This window comes from Phaenicophaeus curvirostris, chromosome 1 (genome assembly GCF_032191515.1).
Source record: "Phaenicophaeus curvirostris isolate KB17595 chromosome 1, BPBGC_Pcur_1.0, whole genome shotgun sequence".
NCBI classification, from domain to species: Eukaryota; Metazoa; Chordata; class Aves; order Cuculiformes; family Cuculidae; genus Phaenicophaeus; species Phaenicophaeus curvirostris.
In genome coordinates, this window is record NC_091392.1 from 12,754,254 (window position 1) to 12,773,346 (window position 19,093).

General features: G+C 41.3%; 1 protein-coding gene across 2 annotated transcripts in view; it reads right to left on the reverse strand.

Moving 5' to 3' along the window:
• Positions 1-2,257: 2,257 nt before the first annotated feature.
• Positions 2,258-19,093, reverse strand: part of RSBN1L (round spermatid basic protein 1 like) — a 56,682-nt gene continuing 39,846 nt past the window's right edge. For both annotated transcript variants that reach the window (XM_069879211.1, XM_069879134.1), the window contains 5 exons: positions 16,421-16,558; positions 16,079-16,221; positions 12,787-12,954; positions 7,581-7,689; positions 2,258-7,490 (listed from right to left, as the gene is read on the reverse strand). In XM_069879211.1, coding sequence (XP_069735312.1) covers positions 6,834-7,490; positions 7,581-7,689; positions 12,787-12,954; positions 16,079-16,221; positions 16,421-16,558 — 1,215 coding nt within the window. In that variant the 3' untranslated portion in view covers positions 2,258-6,833. The remainder of the gene's footprint in view (positions 7,491-7,580; positions 7,690-12,786; positions 12,955-16,078; positions 16,222-16,420; positions 16,559-19,093) is intronic.

Below are 19,093 nucleotides of genomic sequence, written 5' to 3' on the forward strand. Positions count from 1 at the left end.
TAAATTGAACAGTTGTTCCAAATCTTTTAATTGCTGCCTCTAAATCAACAGAAAAATACCAACAATTGCAGTGCTTGGGTTGGGATTGGATTTTTCTTCCCCCCCGTTTTGCAAGGCTTATAAACCTTGAAAAAAGTGACAGGGATCGTGAAAGCTGAAGGAGACTCTTCTGCTCTACTCCACAAGTCACACACAAACCAACTTCTTTCCTTCAGCACACGATGTTCTTAAGACACAGCCATGTGGCAGCACGCACAGTTGTTTGCACGTTCCTTGGCCGTACAGAGCTACGGTGTTCAGCTAACACAGCGATTTCCAATTACCCCACCATCAAAGGCACCATCCACGGCTTGGAGATGGGACCAGTTCTCCTTACAGCTTCTGTTAAATTTACATTCTGATCTTCATTAAGTAGAAGAAAATGAGTGCAAAGCAGATGTGATGAAGTTGGGAGGGCAAAGGGGAAGCTGATGCCAACATGACTTATACTAGTTCAGGAGAATGGGACAGAAAGACATGACCAGCCCAGCACCCTAGAGGACACCTGGTCACGGGTGACAGCAGCAGCTGACATGGGGCCTGCAGGAGAGAACTCAGCCTTCAGCATCTTTGTTTTAAAATGCAGTTCAAAAACTTGCTGTTCCGAAATGAAACTGTAAGTACTTATTATATATTGATTATATATATTTATACATAATATATATTGGTAATATATACAGATAAATATTCTACATAATTTATTTCTCTTCAGATCATTTATACATGTTTGAACACATCAGCATGCATTATGAGTACCTGTTTTTGTCTGATTAAAGAAAATACTCAATGCAGTTGTGTGAAGGTCATGAAACAAAAATATTCTATTACCTGTTCATGCTGCTGTTCTTGCTTTATCACCATTTTAGAATAGCATCCAATCTTCTGTTCTTTTTATACTTGAAAAAACACGACTGCGTGACATATGCCTCCCCACCTTCAACTACCTTTAACCCAAGTGCCCTAAGAACGTGTGCGCACCCACCCAAACTGCACTGCTAGGCCAGGCAACAAGATTAAAAACCAGGCTGGCACAGCACTGGGCTACACAAGAAATTCAGACATGGATGCACTATTTTCTTCTGACATACACGCACAGTTTTACAGAATCAAAACCTTAAGAGTGGCCCCACAGAAACTGTCACATCTGCCCAGTGTAGAAGTTGGGTGACACAAAGCTATTGACAAAAGTGAAATTATGAGACACTCAGAAACTCAAGACTCCTGTAACAACAGCAGGTGTTATTGATTTTAACACCACTGTATCTTGGGAACAAATAACATCACTCTTCAGCAGTAAAGCTCCAGAACAATTGCATCCTCAGAAACATGCTCTTTGACTTTATTGGCATGGAAAGCAGAGCACTATCGTGGAACACATCACAACTTTTTCTCTTTTTTTAACTAAGACTGAGGTAAAAAGTAACTACGCTGAGTTGAAAAAGAATGTTTGTACCTTTCCACTGTACCTTTATTGTTTTAAGGTTTGGCTGGAGTTGGTCTCCATGTGAGCCTTTCAGACCTGAACAGGCCTGGGTAGCAACTTGCTGCAGAAGAGCATTAGGCTTTTTGGACTAAGGCGATTTAAGGAATCACTGACGTGGGACCACTAGAGTACCGTTCCACAGTGGTTCCACATTTTCTCCTTGTACTGAAATTGGAAAAAGGGTAGAAAAATCTGGTACTGAGTTAGGCTATTTCACTCGCTCTGCCTTTTCTAACATAGCAACCTCACAAGCAGGCAAAGGTAAAAATCTTCATAGAGTGCAGCATGACAGTAAGAAATGGGGAAGAGAAGTGAGAAACCAAGCTTCGTTTATCTGTGTTAGTACTGTCTCTGTGTTCCTTTTTAAGTTTATAAAGAAATCACTGCTAGAAGATGTTTAACAAAAGCTCCTAACTGCATCGATTAGACAGACAAGTACCTGAGTGTTCCTACATGCTGCTTTAGCAGTCTTGACTTACGTTACACCCTTGCACAGGTCTAATTCTGAAGGTTTTCTTCCTCTCGAGACACTTAGGGAAGAGCTTTCTCAGCCAACTGCCCCACTTGGTCTCAATACAACCAGATTAAAAACTGACGTGAAAAGCAGAGTCCTTCAAACCCCAGCCTAAGCTCTACCAAACACTGCGCTTCCATTAGTGTGGGCTGGAAATTATTTGGTAAAAGAAAACTTAAGTATCAAAAACAGTTATTGAAAAATAAAACTTGATAAAAATAGAAGTTTAAACTGCTGTTTTAATCAATGTTTGTATCAGATTATCATAACTGTACACCAAATATTAAAGGACTATTGAGGACTACTGCCCACATCAGCAGGCTCATCTATCAACATGACCAGAACACGAGAAGATCAATGTTTAGCTGGCACTCAAGCACAGCACAGCTCCAAAGCAGAGGAAATACTAGCATCGTCGCACAGAGAAAAACAGTGGTTAGAATATAATACACTAATTCTGCAAAGTCAGTATCCCTGATGGTTCTAATAGAAATAGCAACCTAGACACTGTGAAGTTAATCACTGCTTCAGACCAGAACACAAAATAAATTCTGCATTTCTAAGAAAAATGAAATGAGTGACTGATGGGAAGCAAAGTTTCCCAAATTTTCCCATGTATACTGCAAATTCAGTGGGATCTGCACAAAATACCAGTATCGCCTATTACAGTTTTTAAAGTGCATTTCATCCATTTGAGAAAGCAATAAAACATCAGGTGAACACAGTGACTCACAATCAAAGAAAACATTCTCAACAGCATCATTCACGGCAAAGCACAGATCAGTGACAAGTTTGTCCTTTCCAATTCCAACATGTTACATTCACAGTACAGTAACAGGCGCTGGTCTGCCCAAAGACAAAGTTGTCTGAATATCTGACCTCTAGAAAAAACGAATACAGTTACACTTGAGAAGCCTGCAAAGTTCTTTTATCTCTTTATCAGAATTGGTACAGTTTCATCCTAGTCAGGTCAGGTGGTCGTCTACCATCTCACAACAGTTTATTTTGCCAATGAGCACAGAGAAAACATGGGTTTATTTCAATCAATTCAGCTTCCTTATTCACATGCAGATACAAGAAAACAGTGAGTTTGATCAATGAATACCAGCCCTGTGTTTCTTGGAAGACTTATTCAATTTTCCATGCCTGTAATGTTCAGACCTGTTTCACAACATTCTACTATTTTATGTTTCCGTTTCCTATATGATTTGCAATGCCAACTTAGTTACTGTGCACATGTATATCTGCTTAAAAATCAATTTCATTTTTCACAAAGGAATTCTTTCACAGATGAATACTTAAATCATCACCCTCTGAAATAATACTTTATTTCTAATACTAGATAGAATTAATATTTCAGTTGAAGAAGTATTGAAATATTCACTATAGTAACAAGGAAGGGAAAATCTGCATGCCAGCAGTACCTGTAATGAAAATGCTGTTTCAGAGTCAATTTGCAGGCATAGGAGGGCTGGGGGATGACACCACCGGTAACACACGAAGTCAGTTGCCAGTGAAATGCAAAAGATCCAGTAATTTAAAAAACCAAAAGCAGCTACAGTCTTGAAAGCTACCGGTAGCGACAGTAACAACGCGATTGTTTGCTACCCACAAATATGGTACCGATATCTAGGAAAACATGTCTAAAGTTCTGCACATTGTGTCATTAACTGGAACACCACTGCAAACGCACAGATGTCAACACCATTGCAGCACAGGCAATAGGCCCCAAGCAGATTCTGCAATCTGCAGAACAAAGGCCAAGAGAGACAACTGAACCACTGGGGATTTCAGCTGAAATGACAGATTTATATAAAACTGAAATCCAGGGAGAGGGGAAAAAGCAATAAGCAAAGACTAGTTTCCACACATCAGAAGGCATGAAAGATTTATTGCTGAAGCAAAAGTCTGAATAGGAAGTTGTACTCAGCAGGAGGGAAGGTCACACGGGAGCACTTGAAACCAAAAGCAAGACCTGAAACCAAAAGCAAGGCTAACGATTTGGGAGCTGAGATTCCCAGGGAAAGTACTCCTCTCGCAAAGAGCAACTGCATCAAAATGAACACGCCACAGGTCAAGGACAAAAATGTCATCTTTTGTTTTTTAAAGCACAGTAAGAAGCACACACTAATGCAGCCCGTCTGCCCAGCCTGTGTATGCATCTGAATACAAAGGCAGTTCAGACAGCCACTGGCAATCCTGGGATTGCTCATACCCTGTCTGCGAGGAATCCTGTCTAAAAAAAGAACATCTAGTCTGCGCATCTAATAAAAAAGGAAGGATGCATAAAAACTGCAAAAACTGCCACTTTTTTTCATCTCCGAGAAGTGCCAAAAAAAGAAAAAATGTGTTGAAGATGTAGGCAGTTTTGAATCAAAGCTTCAGAACCAAGACCTACCCAAGCACAAATTTGAGGCTGTATCAGCCGAGACCCCAGAGCAGGTCTCCCAAAGGAAACATTATGCTCTTACATGTAAAGTCACATTTAAAAAAAAAAAAAAAAGTACTCGAACCAGGATGAATGATCAGCACGCAGACCACCAGAACATAAATAAAAATAAGTTGGGTTTGGGGTTTGTTTTGTAAAGTAAACTAAACAGTCAGGATTTGGGGGTTTTTTTGATTTTTTTTTTTTAAATGCAATACCTGGCAAGGCTGGTTTTGATAAAGCTGGAATTTTCTGCTAACCCACTTGGAAAGCTGCATGCCTGGGGCAAACTACAACCTGCAGCTCTTCCTTTTTACTGGTCTCCAACAGCTGGCACAGAGAATGGGAATGGAAGGCTACATAATCCCGTACGGATGTTCATAAAGCCAGAGAGATTAGGGGTGGGAGTTTCCAGATAATCCAGAAAACACAAAGGGAGCTGAGACCACATTTCTATCAGGAAGGCTCAAATTCTTACATAAACCAATCAGTTTTTCAAATCAGAATCCGCTGGAGTAATAACTTACCACATCACACATGAATCATTTGCTCATGGCTGAGGGGAAAGCAAGATCCCTGAGGCTGCAAAACTGGCAGTAACCTCTTAGCCAGCATGAAAGGAAATAGCAGAAAGACTTGAGGACGTATTAGCCACATCCAAGAGATTCACATTTCTATTGCTTCTCTAATACGTAATTATGGCTATGTCAGAGCAATGTTTAGCAATTCAAATATTGATTTAATTAATAATTCCTTGACATTTTAAATTTAAACGCATCAGGGCACTCATCTGTCAAATGGCTGATTTCAGTGCTGGGCCTAAGCATGCAGTAACATTTTGAATTTTAAAAACCTATGAACAAAAAACATTTGCAACCAAAGGGCCTCAGGCAGTTGCATTCGACATCACCTGGAAATCACTTTGTTCTATTGCTATGAATAGAGCCAGAGCTATCACTAAGTGCATCAAAGGTTATAAACTGGGTACTTTCAGAAAGTTAAAGGGGAAAAAAAAAATCAGAGATACACAGGGCTTTGGAAATAACAGCCCTAGGATCTTAAACACTCAGATGAAAGAAAGGTTGTTAACTGCTATTTGTAGCTACCTGAAAAAGAAGTATCACTCAGATGTGTTAGAACTATGCAGTAATATGTTACACACACAATTAAATAAGTTAAATGACAGAGTTTTGCCACTACCACGAGATGCTAGCTAGCCTTGAAATCCTCTTCCCTCAGAACATGGCTTAAGAGAACTCAAGCATTCCATAGGTGGGGAGAGAGAACAGTTAACTTGGAGACCACTATTACTTTCTTAATGAAACAACTCTTGCTTCCAACCTGGGACTCGTGAGGAATCTTCGTACTAGACACACTGGTGAGCTGAGGCCTTTACAGCTTGCTAAGTAACCCTTTAAATGTCCTCATTTTTCATTTTAGTCAGAGAACTGATTTAGGTTGAAAAGGGGGGTGGGTTTTATTTTTTTAATGGGAAATGGAACTGTTGCTTGAGCAGGGGGAAGAGGCCAGCACAGAAGGGAGTTTGCTCCCCTGCTCCAGCTCATTGAGAGATGCACAAAGGTACCAGTAGCACTCCTGGAGCCCACCAGGTGTCCAGCTGCCCTCTGCAGCAGGGGAAGGCTTGTCTCTCTGTTCCACGCTAACACCTGACAGCAGGAGTTTGGGGAGTGCCTTTACTGAGCAACTGTAAGGAATCCTGTGCAGGGAGGCCTGATCTGACATTCTGACCCATCTCGATTTAAAAGAATGCCTCAGCTCTACCTCAATTTGCTATAGCACCTCACCCCGCAACGGCGTAAGGGCATCCTATGCATTAGTGCAGGTAGAAACATAACCCTTTAGAGAGGCAGTTTAACTGAATTATTTTTTGCAGACCCAAAAATAAAACCAATCTGTTATTATGAACCTTTATTAAGCGGCTCACATTTCAGTATAAATCACACTAAAAAGATTTTTAAAAAAGATATTTACACTACAGTGCTGACACATTTAAAATGAAAAAATTGGTATAAATAAGCTCTATGGAAAAGCCTGGAATTGTCAAAAAGAATTCTGGCTCATCTTACAAAAAATATATATGTTAAATGTCAGCTCTACTCTAAAACCTACAACTCAAAATTATTTAAAGACTTCTTTATGTTAAACCTGCAGTGTTTACAGTGCATCTGGCCCTAAGTGCTTTGATACTTCACAGTTATGGACAGGCACTGAGGAATGTTACAAAGCTACATAACTATTTTCTGTAACAGATGCGAAAGCAAGTCACAAACTTGCCTCACAGAATTTATGAATCTTTACATTATTACATCATTAAGTTTAAAAAGGAATTTAAAACCATATATACAAATTTAGCACAAAAAATCATCCTCTCTTTGTCCATGCAGTTTTGGATATGATGAACTATGTTGTCTTGTGTCATCAGGATGTACATGACCTCCAGGGCACAACTTGCCTTGTAAGTCCTTGTTGCCAGTTTCAAATTTAGAATCCATTTCCAACTTAAATGCCGTCAATTCAATGCGATCCAATCTTGTCTGAACATTCTGTCCCCCGATGTCATTAGGTGCCACTGTCTTTTCAGCAAGATCAACATTCATAGGCTCTTCCTTTATTCGGTGAGACGCAATCGGTTCATGCTTTATTGGCACGAATTCTTGCTGCAGATATTTTGCCTGCAGAGCATCTGACAATTTGGTGTCTTCGGAGGTATTTTTGCTTATCGTACAAATTCTGCTGTCAGTCTGAAGTCCGATAACCGAAGACTTAGGGTCTGCAGAGGTCCCTGCTTCAACAGCACTTGTATTCTGAGAAAGTTCTTCCTCTGAATGATACAGCTTGAGCCGGATGTGCCAAGCCAAACTGCACACAGCTGAAACTGTTTTGAACTGGTGCACAACATTCCTCGGGATAAAGTAAATGTCATTATCAAATAACTGGATTCTGGCATATCTGATGCCTTCCCTTCGCAGCTGATTAAGTTTTGCATCATCAACCCACTGGACACACTGGACAAAAAAGGAGGGGGAAAAAAAGTGGGTGAAAACTCTGACTTAGGACTCGGAGGACACCTCATCAACAGTTCATAGCGCGCTTACCTGTGAGAGTGGAGGCTCATGCAAATCTAATTGCATTCGCTGAACTACCTCTAAGAAGTCTTCAGCATGAAAACAAATTACATCTTTGGTTATACGAGGCTGCTCAGACCTGCAAAAGAATAAGAATTACACAGTCAGAAGCTGAAACTGGCATGATACGGGGAATAATAAAGTCTGCATGCAAGGATAAAACAAATAATTTGTAAATGCAACAATTCTAGTGCAACCTACATTTTGAGGAAAAAAAGTTTGTCCAAAATGGCTAATTCTCCAATTGAACATCATTAAACTGGTTAAATGAATTAACCACAATTTCTTTACATGTGGCTGTAAAAAGCAGCAGTGAAAGGTAAATAAAACTCAGCACTACTAATTTTTATTTTTCAACCAACCTCTGTCTGCCTCAGTGCTGAAAAGCAGATGCCCTGGAGAGGCTGGGCTTACTCTGTCAACACTAACACGATATGCCCACCAGGCACCTCAGTTGCAGCAGTCAGACTAGTGTTACGGCAAACACTGCTGACTTCCTCGGCAGGGAACACCTTGTTCACAGTCAGGAGGAAAGCTCAGTCTACATTAAGCTGCCACAATGCCAGTAAGCAGCAAATACTGGCACCCTCCACAAAACATCCCTTAAAAATATATTTCTACAAAAGAGCAAATCTGAATTAGGGTTTGTCTGCGCGTTCCAACCGCCAGGACAATTCAACTTGTCCCACAACATTTCCCCCAAAGAAATGCAGCCATTTATTTATATAAATTCCTTTAGAGATATTATCTAGAATTAGCTACCAAATGGCAAAACCAGCTGAGAGATCCTCATCGCTTTCTGATCTAAAAGCCAAAGCCAGCTCTTCAGGGGAAACAAAAAAAATAAGCTCAATGTGTTTGGTTTTGAAGGATGTCTGGTTTTTAGAATCACAGAATAGTTAGAGTTGGAAGGGACCTTAAAGATCATCTGCCCCATGGGCAGGGACGTGCCACCAGACCAGGCTGGCCAAGACCCCATCCAACCTGGCCTTAAACACTTCCAGGGATGGGGCAGCCACAACTTCCCTTGGCAACCTGTTCCAGTGTCTCACCACTCTCATGGTGAAGAAATTCTTCCTAATGTCTACTCTAAATCTGCCCCTCCCCAGTTTTAAAGGATTTGTTTTAAAATGTGGTGATACGAAGACTTCTTTCTCTAGACTAAAATTCACACTGGAGTTCATCAGCCAGGGAGAGCCTGGTTGATGGCTTTCTTCCTTCATCCTCTGCAGAGTGCTCCCAGGGCTGACAGGAGGGCAAAACCTTCCCTGCATCTGGCTGCTGCACAGTGACAGCCCAGAGGAGAGACCCCAAACACCGAGGGTGCCCTCCTGCCTCCTGCCCACGCCACGCTGGGCTGGCCCTTGGCCTCTAGCTCTCACTACTCCGCTCCTCCACCTCCACCCCACCCCAAGTGTGGGTTCATTGGGGCCCAGGCAGGAGCCAAGGCAGCTGAACAGCTTAACAGGTCTCAGAGTTTATTTGCTGGGTGTTCAAGCACTCTGCTTTAGAAGCAAGATCTCTGTGGTGGCGTTAATGCTCACGCAGCAGGCAGGGATGTACAGTTTGTTGGACCTGTTACACTGAGAAGACATGTTTGATTTATTTGGGTCATGACCTCAATAAAGCAAAAAATAACCAGTTTGAGCCTATTTTCAGGGGGAAAAAAATCCCAGATCAACTACTGAAAGAATGCTAAGGAGAATTTTCAGCCCACATATTTTACTTCCATTTTTACCAAGATTAAAACGTCTCTAACTTTTGGTCTCTATGCTCCTGTGGAGAATTTATGCACTGAAAGCAAAAAGCTTACAGAAGCATCTCTAGTCAGGAGTATTGGAAATATTAGCTACATTAATCTATTTCTTATAACGTAGTTAAGTTTTGGTTCATTTAAGACTGTGTATCTGCACCTGGAGTTAACAGTATTTGTAAATGAAGGTAAGAATTAAAATAAATATAAGGAATATTTGCATACTAACAGAACTTCAATCCAAGGCCACGTATTCACAGCAGTTGTCTATGTTTTATGCATCAGACAAGACTAAGTCACTCATTTTCCCAGTCCCTGTATGTGTGTGCAAAAGAATCCATCAGCAGCGCTGTGTGCTTCAACACTGTCACAAAGCATGACATTCCTTTTGCAAACACCGAGAAAAATTACTACCAGGTATTTTTTAATTCTGCATTTGTAGATTTGATGTTTAGCACAACTTTGAGATTATATTTTGTAAAATCTGAAGTTTTCTGGGGATGTTTGCCCCACCCACCCCCAAGCAAACCAGTAGCAGAATAGTTTAGTTAGATGTCCAAAAAGACATTAAATTCAAACGGAACTATAAGATCACTTCAGAAAAATCCATTTTAGTCACCACTTGAGCACTGCTAGAAATAATTTTGGCAATATTTTTTTTCCTTAACCTCATTGTTCAAAAGGGCTGGTCTCTTTTTGCTGTAATTTTTCAAATTAGATTCAAGATTACAGGTTTTACCAAGAATATTTCTGACCTAATGCACAAAGTCTGGCGACATGTAACAAATTCCTATGACCATGTAAGAGAAGCACTAACAACAACATCACACTCTGGAACACAAACTGGAAAGGTGCCTCCTTCGCTGTCCCTGTAAAAACTCACCCCAATCTCCCATGTAAAAAACTCCAAGTTTTCCATAATTTAAAATTTCACTGGCATTTCCCAAGTTCTAAAGCACACTCCATAGCACCCACAAAAATGGCTTTAAGTCATCGGCATAATCACTCCATCAGCCTCTAACATACTTCCATGCAGTGCAGGCATAAAATGTTTGCAAGCAACAGCCAGAGCTCTTCTAAATATTGTAAATATTCACAGAAATGAAAAGGAGATCATAATCCAGTAATTTTCCAAAACATCTCAAATCAAGAGCCTGGGAAAGCATAAACTGTTTGTTTTACCAAACACTATATTTTGTTTCCAGCTCTGTCCTTTATTCCCTAAATCTGCTTTTTGCCTTTCAACAGCTCTGTTCCTGTCTCTTCTGAAAGACAACAGTAATCCTACAGACCACTAACATTCACGCCTATCAACTACTAAATAAATCCCACTTTCTTTCAATTCACAGCAGCTCCTTGACTACAAAGCTATTTTTGCACGCCCGACTCATTTTTGTACTGACTAAAGACAAACTAACACCTCCATTTAGCCACTCCAGAAATTGTTTTACCTTTTCCTTAAAGAAAACATGAATTTTATATGTGGTATCTCACCATTCCAACACGCGCATTTTTATGGCCACAGTGCCCTACTCACCCCTGGAACAGCTCCGACCTTCAGCTTTGTTCAACTACTCAGACTGAAAAAAACATCAAACCACCCAGATTCTCAAAACTGCCATGCATGTTGTTTCATTCAAAATAAGGCTTACAAATCACAGAAAAGCTAATATCAGAATCTAACTTAATGTGTTGCACTAATTCATGACACTTGATTTTCATAAGCCCTGATTAAATCTCTTCATGTAAGGACAGTGAAATGGCTTTTTAAACCACACCAAAAAAATTGAAAGGAAATTATATCATTGAGGTGAAATCCAGCTTGAAATAGATAATTTTTATTGTGTTATATATTTTCCTCCTCTCAATTTTTTTATTCTGTATTAAAAGGTAAGTTTTTCAGTCCTCAACACTGAAGTGAAATGTTGATAGTTAACTTATCCCCCACAAACTGAAGTACTTAAGTTTGTTGGGTAGCTTTGCCTATTTTCAGGCAAATTAATCTACACAATTAATCTGTTTAACCTACATGATTTTTATTTTTACTAATTCCATTCATTTTTAAAGTTTAGCAGGAGTTTTAATGGAGGCCGAATAGACACACTTTTCCAGGAGTTCCAACATATGAGAAAAGATGATGGTTTAGATCAAAAAAGGAAAAAAATGTGGTTTTAGAGTGTAAACGAACATGTAACTATTTCTAACGACAGAGGATCTTGTTATAAAGGTATGGGGTGAGAATGGGAAGTTCCCACAGGCATTTAAATTACCATCTATTTATATTCTTAATTTCCACAGGCATGCAAGTTTTAGGGGACAGGGGGTTGTTTGTTTTGGTTGGCTGGGTTTTTTACGTTCTTTGATAAAGCTTTGAGTCTCCCTGTCCCACATACGTGTGAAGTGTAATTTAAAATAATCAGATCTACAAAGCATCTCAGCTTCTGCCCAGCTACCACTGCTCAATCTTCATTCACCTCAGCTTCTCACAATCAGAGCAAGCTGGATGTTTAAGGCTCCAGCAAACACCAACCTGAAGAGGAAGTAAACCGCAAAATCTCAGAGCCCAGAATAAAAACACATTAACAGCTGAACAATCCAGTTCCTCCCCAACGGCAGTTATTCAATTTTCTACCTCAATGAGCTCATGCACTGTTACACAAATTTGCAACGCGTCATCCAAAGGGAATTCATTTTTCTAAATTTTAGATATAAAAGGCAAAAGGTCGTTTTACTGTTTAAGTATGCAGATGTAACCTCCAAACCTATGGTCATTCTTCCAAACGAAGGGCAAAAGATCCTGAAAAAATGCCTCTTAACCTCTGTGCCAGGCTTTTTATATGGCTAAAATGTGAACAGCTTCAAATGAGATACGTTGGTTTCCTGAATCTCATATGGGAATTCCAAAAGACAGACATCAAAGACTATCATACAACCTCCAAAAAGATTCTTCCTTGCTCATCTACCATTAGTGAAAAGCCATTAAAAAAAAATATCTATTACTTTGTAGCAGAAGCAGAAAAATTCTGCTCATCTGCAGACAGCACAAAGAATTGCAGAAAGGTCTTCATGAGCACCTGAGGCAGAAACTCAGGTCAGTCCATACACACCACTGAAAGCAAAGCGTGAAGCATTTCTACATTTAACATCAACTCGGTTAAAGCAACACAAATACATTACTACTAATTGTCATCGCAAGGCACTCTTCTAGTTTCAATCACACAGCAAAACTGGACCGAATCTAGTAGAGGGCAGAGAAACACATCTAGTGCACATAGAGGGGTGGGCAGAAATCCCCGTATCTAATAAGCCTTCATTAAATCTCTAACAGTAGATTAACCTATTCCAAGCTCCTCGTACATTATAAAATGAAATTCCAGCAAGTATTTTTCAAATGCTTTGGTGAAGAAGTCAGTTGGCACGTACCACTCTCCACAGTGCACAGCCTTCAGTACTCCCACAGCAGCTGTAGTCTGTCGTTCAAAACCTTGTCCTATGTGATCCGCATGGGCTCGTGTCCGGTCTTCAAATAGCATTTCACGGGGTTCACTGGTACGAGGTAGGTACTGCAAGTTTTTTATTTCATTGGTAGTTCTGTTTAAGAAAAATCGTATTAGTGATACAGAAATTCCTCTCAAACACCCGTTTCCACCAGAGCCAATATGACATGTTTTCTCCCTTCAGTAAGAATGAGTCTAATGAGAAAAACAGTAACACCTAAGACAAATTAAAAATGTTATGAGCTATGCAAAACAAATCAGAGCATCTATGCGTTAAAAAAAAAAAACCAAACAATAATACCACCACCTCAGCGTCAGGGCCTGAGTGCACTAAACAGCTCTAATGACTGAGCAGCCTCACCCGCAGCCTCCACCCACAAACCTGGACAAAGAGCCCAGGAGCTCTATCTAAGCTTAGGCCTAGGGCTTCAGTCCTGGCCTGAGCCATGCTGCAGCAGCACCAATCTTCACCTCAGTGAGAGCTGTGCTGGGCCACAAACTTGCTTCCCAGCCTGCCTGGCTGGACCTGATCCTCACGAGCCGATGGAGTTCCTGGCGTGACCTCAGACCTGCCCCTCCACCACACACCTGCCTGATGTACTGGATCCTGGGCTGAATCTGGTCTCCAAACCCCAGGCCTCCCCTACCTGCCTCCTTCAGGCACTGAAAGACTGGGCCCTACTGTGATCAGTCCTTGGCAGGGAACCACCAGCCTTTGCTGCTTCCTGACTATAAGACACATATTTCAACTGTCCTTGAAGTCATTCTTCCTCATTCATGTTTCTGCCAAACCAGTGTGAAACATGTATGTATATTTAGTTCCATGTTACAGAACTGGGAATGGGAAATAGCAAAACATTATTTCTTCAGGGTTTAATGAAAGTGAAGAAACACTGCAGAGCATGAACAGAGCCACAAAACCATTTTCTTGGCCACCTGGAGCCAATGCTATGTGCACCATGTTCCCAAGAGCTGCTTATAATCATAGACTGTCCGAGGTTGGAAGGGACATATAGAGACTGTATAGTCTGTATAGTCCAAATTCCCCTCATTCAACTACAGCAATCACTCATGACCATGTACAGTAAGTTTTTAGCAACTCCAAACAGAGACTCCACAAGTTTTCTGGGCAACGTGTCCTAATGTTCAACCATCCATACACCAATGCTGAAAAGTGTCCTCCTTGGGGTCTCCCATCAGATGCTTATACACATTGCTATGATCCCACGGAGCCTTCTTTCCTCAAGGGCAAATCCCAGTTCTTCCATGTCAGTCTTCCACATGACCAGACCTGCTCCAGTACACTCATGTCTGTCCTGGACTGGTAAGCCCACAACTGGCCAAGACACTTGAGATATGTCTCACCTGTGATAAGCAGAGAGGAGGAATCATCCCCTCAGCCTGCTGGCAGGACTCTTCCCAATCCTGTCCAGGAGCCTGCTGGCCTGCTTAGCCACAAAAACACATGGATGGCTTGTGGCCCGTCTGTCCTCCACCAGAATGTCTCTGTTGGGCAGCTCTCCAGTCGGTTGGGTCCCAGGCTGTGCTGATGCACAGGGTTACTCCTCCCAGGTGCAGGGCTTTGCCCACCCCAGTGTTAGCTTCAGGAGACTTCTGCTGGCCCATTTCTACAGCCTCTCAGAGTGCCTCTCACTGGCAGCAGAACCCTCTGGTGCATCAACCACTCCTTCCAGTTTTGTGTCACTTGCAAACTTGCTGAGGGTGGGCTCTGTGCCCTCATCATAGTTTGCAATGAAGATGGTGAACAATGTTGGCACAAGATATTAATGCCTGGGCTACTCCAGTAGCAACTGCCATCCAGCTGGACTTTACACTGCTGATCACAGTCCCTTGAACATGTCAGTTAAGCCAGTTCTGGATCCACTTCATTATCCATCAGACTAGTTTGTCCTTTGTTCAGGTGTCCAGCATGAAAAGCGTGGTTAAAGTCGAGATAAACAACACCCCTAGCACTCCTCTCATGAGTCAGTCATCTTGTTGTACAGTGCTACCAGGCGGATAAGGCATAATTTTCCCTTAATAAATCAATACTAGCTATTCCCAATGATTGCCTTGTCCCTCATGTTTGAAACTGCATCCTTCCCAAGACGAAGATGAGGCTGACTGGCCTGCAGTTCCCCAGATTCTATTTCTTATCCTTCCAAAATATTAGAGAGACATTTGCTTTTCTTCACCTCTCCGGAACTTCTGCCAATTGCCATGACCTTTCTAAGACAATTAAGAGCGGCTTTGCAATGATATCAGCCAGATCCCACAGTACTTATGGGCACATCCCATGAGATCCCATGGGCTTATGTCTAATCTATGTGTCTCCTAGGTTCCTTAACCCGATTTTCCTCCACTGAAGGCAAGCAGTCCTTGCTACAGACATTCCTACTGTCTCCAGGACCTAGCATTCCTGAAGGTAAATCTCATCAGTAAAGACAAGGGTAAAGAAAGCACTGAGTATCTTGGCCTTTTCTGTCCTTTGTCTCCAGGCCCTTTGCCCCATTCAGCAAACACATTACATTTCCATTTTTGCTGTCCATATGCCTGCAGAAGTCCAAGTGCTAAAATGCATCCCTTGTCAGATTCAATTCCAGATGGTCTTTGGCTTTAACTGCATCTCTTCATGGTTGGACAGCGTGTCTCTGCTCCTTCTGAGGCACCTGGTGCTACTTCCAATTCTTGTGTGCTCCCATTTCATGTTTGAACAAGAAGACTCCAAAGACATACTTTCTCATAACATTCAAGTTCTGCAGAGGACATCCCTACTCTTATGTTGGTAACGATAGATGCTACCACAGCAACGCTTAAATATATCATTTATTGCTGGCGGTGCTACCTCTCAGGTGAGAGAGGCCCCTGTCCCCTGAAGTCTTTAAACATCCACTCACATTTAAGACCAGGGGTATTAATTCCAGTCTCCTAGCATACATCAGTAGTTGAATGCTTATTCACATTTCCCTGTGGTTGTCACCTTAAACTCCACCTAAAGCTCCAAAAAGGACTCTCACCTCTATTGGCCAGATAGTAACAATTTCTAGAAAATCCCACATGCTTACAAAACAAAGCAACTTAGATGTGTACTTTGATATGCAGATTTACAGAAATTTTTACTAAGTTGCAGTATCTACTAGTAAAAGATATGGGATAAAACAAATGCGTAGAGAAAGAACACTAACCAGACATTCATCAAGCAAAATAATTCAACATACCTCTTCCTTTTGAAAGGTGACTTTGGCATGTCAGCCACAGGGATCATCTGTTCTCCCGGACGTACCCACATAATGGGACCATCGTCACTGTCTTTACGACTCTCTAATTTTAAACTAGAAAGTGTTCCCCATGGCAGTGTACACTAATGGGAAATACAAGCCACAATTTTGAAGTGAGTTACTTTTAGAACTTTTAAAAGCAGCCTTTATTTGTCACAATGAAAATGTTTATTAATTAGACCACTCAGTTATCTAAGCAAGCATCACATACCCTCACTTTATTACAACAGCACTAGACAGAATATTGTCCCCCTTCTCCCAACCCATTCCCTCTGTCCTTACTTTTAAGAATGGTGATTCTTCCAACATATCAAGGAATTCAGGGAAGTAATCCCCCACTTCCTCATCAACTGCTCCAACCAGGCTGATCTGTCTCATTGGGCCAGCTCTATACGTACCATGAGAGTATGTTCTTTTTACCTACAAGCAGAATATGACAGCAAAAGTTACACCGAGTCCACTACTGTTCAAAGCCAACGTTCAAACACCTTTGATCTCTATGGTCATGTTTTCTGATCGAGATTAGTCCTGCAGCCTTCTGTATACTTACGATTGTTTTGAGGTCAATTACTATGAACGCATCATCAAAGACACAAGTTATTATTACAGACACATGACAACTTGTATTTTATTTATTTTGAAGTCTGAAGGCAAGACTGAATAACTACCCATTGCCTTTCAAGAAAATAACATTCCAAGGTAGAATCTGTGAAAAGCTATTAATGTATGCTCTGCTCGATAACCCGTAAATAAGGTTTCTTACCTGGACTACTCAAGTCTAGCTGAATTTTTACATTTTCCCTCTAACAGTAAGGCAGAGCCCTGACTGGAGCTAATTATCATATGAAAACAATGCTCTTAAAGAGTTACTACAGAGTACGACAGTTATTCCCTCATTTTTGCTGCACCTTGCTAACACATCTTATGCTCCCTTAAAACTTCAAGGGCTGTAACATTCATATCTCATGAAAAAACTTTTATTTTGAACTTGGCACAGGAACACACTGTTGTAAGGCTGTAGGGTTGTTTGTTTCTTTTCAATAATCTGATCTGTCATGTTACATCAACAAAATACTTAGGCATGAGATTGACAAGGCTCACCTCCCCTTAGGCTTCTGACACAGTGGTATGAAATATGACCAGATCAGAACAGAGGGAAGAGCAGATGGATTCCTGCACAAACCAAGTAAGGCTCTTCCACTGCATTTCTAGACATTTTGCATCAAAGCAAGAAAAGAAAAAAGGTTTAAGGAAAACAGTTAATGGAGTCCTGCTGAGCTATGGCCCTCTCCAAAGAGACCATTAAAATTCCTACTAATGATGGCAGTGCAGAGGAGAATCGGCAATAGTTCCTGAAAACAGGCCTAAATCATACAAGATGGAACAACGTTGTGCCCTTCTGAGAAGCCAGACTGTTTTAACCAGATGGATTCTAAAAATGCAGAACCACATGCTCATCTTCAGATCATCTCAATCATCACATACACAGAGGAAACAGAGGACTGACTAAAAGTAGGAATTACACAATGTCCAAGATAACATAGCGGCAAACCATCACAGCCATGCTGAAAAGAGCAATACTGCCAGTGGTATTCTCCTTTTCCCCAAATCCCTAGTCAGACACTCCTGCACTTTTTTTTGCACTGACATCTGGTGATTTTGCGATGAAGCATCAGAAAACAATCATTTCTGCGCAAATCGGCATCAGCTCCTCGGCTATACCTGCACTGGCACAAAGAATCAGGGCTTCATACAACAAAGACTGGGACAAGAAAGGGACACTTATTACTAGAACTGGCCGCTAGGCCAATTTGGCTTCTAGAATTTGGCTTTGTCCAGGAAGCCAAAGTAGCCTAAAACCATTTTCTGAACCTACAGATAGTCATAAATCTGTTACTTAGTTCTGATAAACTTAACTTGCAATGAAATGGTTCTTCCACTGACATAAGAAGCTTATTGTTCCACAATTCCAGGCCAGGGTATCAAGCTGCTGTTTTCATCCATACCCCTGATTAAAGGGAATCATCATTCTGCACATCTTGTTTTCTTCTACTGCCACTACCATTCACGCAGCATATGATAAACTGGTTATTAACTCCAACTGAAAACTCTACAGCTTCCCCCAGAAAATGTTAACTGAAGCGAAGTCAGGAGAGCTGATCAACTCACCTGCCTGGCTTACCACAAGGTAATCGCATGGAAGCATTAAATTCAAAGTGTTTAAATGCAGCACAATTCTTACTTAATGTGGAAGAGATTTCTTAAATGTTTCCAAAAATACTGTGTCAATGAAGGTTAAAATTGAAGACCAACTCAAATTTTCTAAGCATTACTTGTCCATGCCAACTCCCTCCTAGGTCTCCTGATCAATCACGTTCCCCTCATTCACCAGGCAGAACAGATTCCTTTTCAAAATCCAGCCTGGAAGAGGTGAAATATCAAAAGCAATGCTAAGAAAATGTCAAAGTTACAAATGATAAGCAGTTTCCCCTGGGACCCTATTCAGAGTTTTATCACTGGAAAAGCACAAAATGAGATGTCTGAGCACATAAGAACTATGCAGTGGGTTAACCACAGGCAGCCACTTAAGTACCTTACAGCCCCTTGCTCACTCACCCCCCTGCAATGGTGAGAGACATGGGAGAGAACAGGAAAAGCAAGGAAACTCATGGCTCAATATAGAGACAGTTTAATAAGTGAAGAAAACAGAAAAGTGAAGACCAAAAAAAAGACACTAAGTGGTGTTTTTCATCAATGCCCACCCAGTCTCTGAACAAAAGCTATCTTCTAGGCCAACACCCTCTGCCCCCCTCAGGTTTTTATTGCCAAGCAAGGCATTCTGTGGTGTGGAATATCCCTGTAGTCAGTCTGAGTGAGCTCTCCCAGCCATGTCACCTCCCATCTTCTTGCCCACCCCAGCCTACTCACCAGAACAAGTGCTGCTCAGCAACAGCC